Source organism: Ailuropoda melanoleuca, unplaced genomic scaffold (genome assembly GCF_002007445.2).
Source record: "Ailuropoda melanoleuca isolate Jingjing unplaced genomic scaffold, ASM200744v2 unplaced-scaffold47166, whole genome shotgun sequence".
NCBI classification, from domain to species: Eukaryota; Metazoa; Chordata; class Mammalia; order Carnivora; family Ursidae; genus Ailuropoda; species Ailuropoda melanoleuca.
The window spans coordinates 1-662 of NW_023219577.1; the positions used below are offsets into that span (position 1 = coordinate 1).

At 51.2% G+C, this 662-nt stretch overlaps 1 protein-coding gene across 1 annotated transcript; it reads right to left on the minus strand.

Annotated features, from left to right (window-relative positions):
• Positions 1-4: 4 nt before the first annotated feature.
• Positions 5-646, minus strand: LOC117799323 (olfactory receptor 8S1-like; the record flags this gene model as incomplete). Its single annotated transcript, XM_034651793.1, has 1 exon — positions 5-646. A coding segment is annotated over exon 1 (642 nt), but the record flags the coding sequence as incomplete, so codon positions are not given.
• Positions 647-662: the final 16 nt, after the last annotated feature.

A 662-nucleotide genomic window follows, 5' to 3' on the forward strand; every position in this document is an offset into this window, starting at 1 on the left:
AGAAGATCAGGAGGCAGGTCCCAATGGCATGCAGGAGGGCAGAGCAGAGTAGCATTGCAGAGTTGGTGGAGACATTGGAGCAGGAGAGAGGGAAGAGGGAAGGCAGCTCACAGAAGTAGTGGTGGATGGTTTGAAGCTCACAGAAGTCCATATTCAAAGCCAGGAGGATGTTCATGAGTGCATCCAGAAAGGCCACGACCCAAGAGCCCCACACCAACCTCTCACATAGCTGTTTATTCATTACCTGTCCATAGAGCAGAGGGTGGCAGATGGCAGCATAGCGGTCATAGGCCATCACTGAGAGCAGGCAAGCCTCAATCCCTGTAGTGGCAAACACAAAGAAGACCTGAGCCAGGCAGCCCTCTACTGAGATGGCTTTCCTCTGAGACAGGAGGTTCTCCAGCAGCTTGGGCACAGTGACTGAAGAATAGAAGAGGTCTTGGAAGGAGAGATGGCTCAGGAAGAAGTACATGGGTGTGTGGAGGTTAGAATCTGTATGGATCAGGAGTATTATCAGCAGGTTCCCCAGCAGAGTCAGAAGATAAATTATCAGGAACAGAACAAAGAGCAGAACCTGGACATGGGGGTCAGCAGACAGCCCGAGAAGGATGAACTCTGTGATGCTGCTGTGATTCCTTGAGGCCATTTGTGGTCACTGTTCT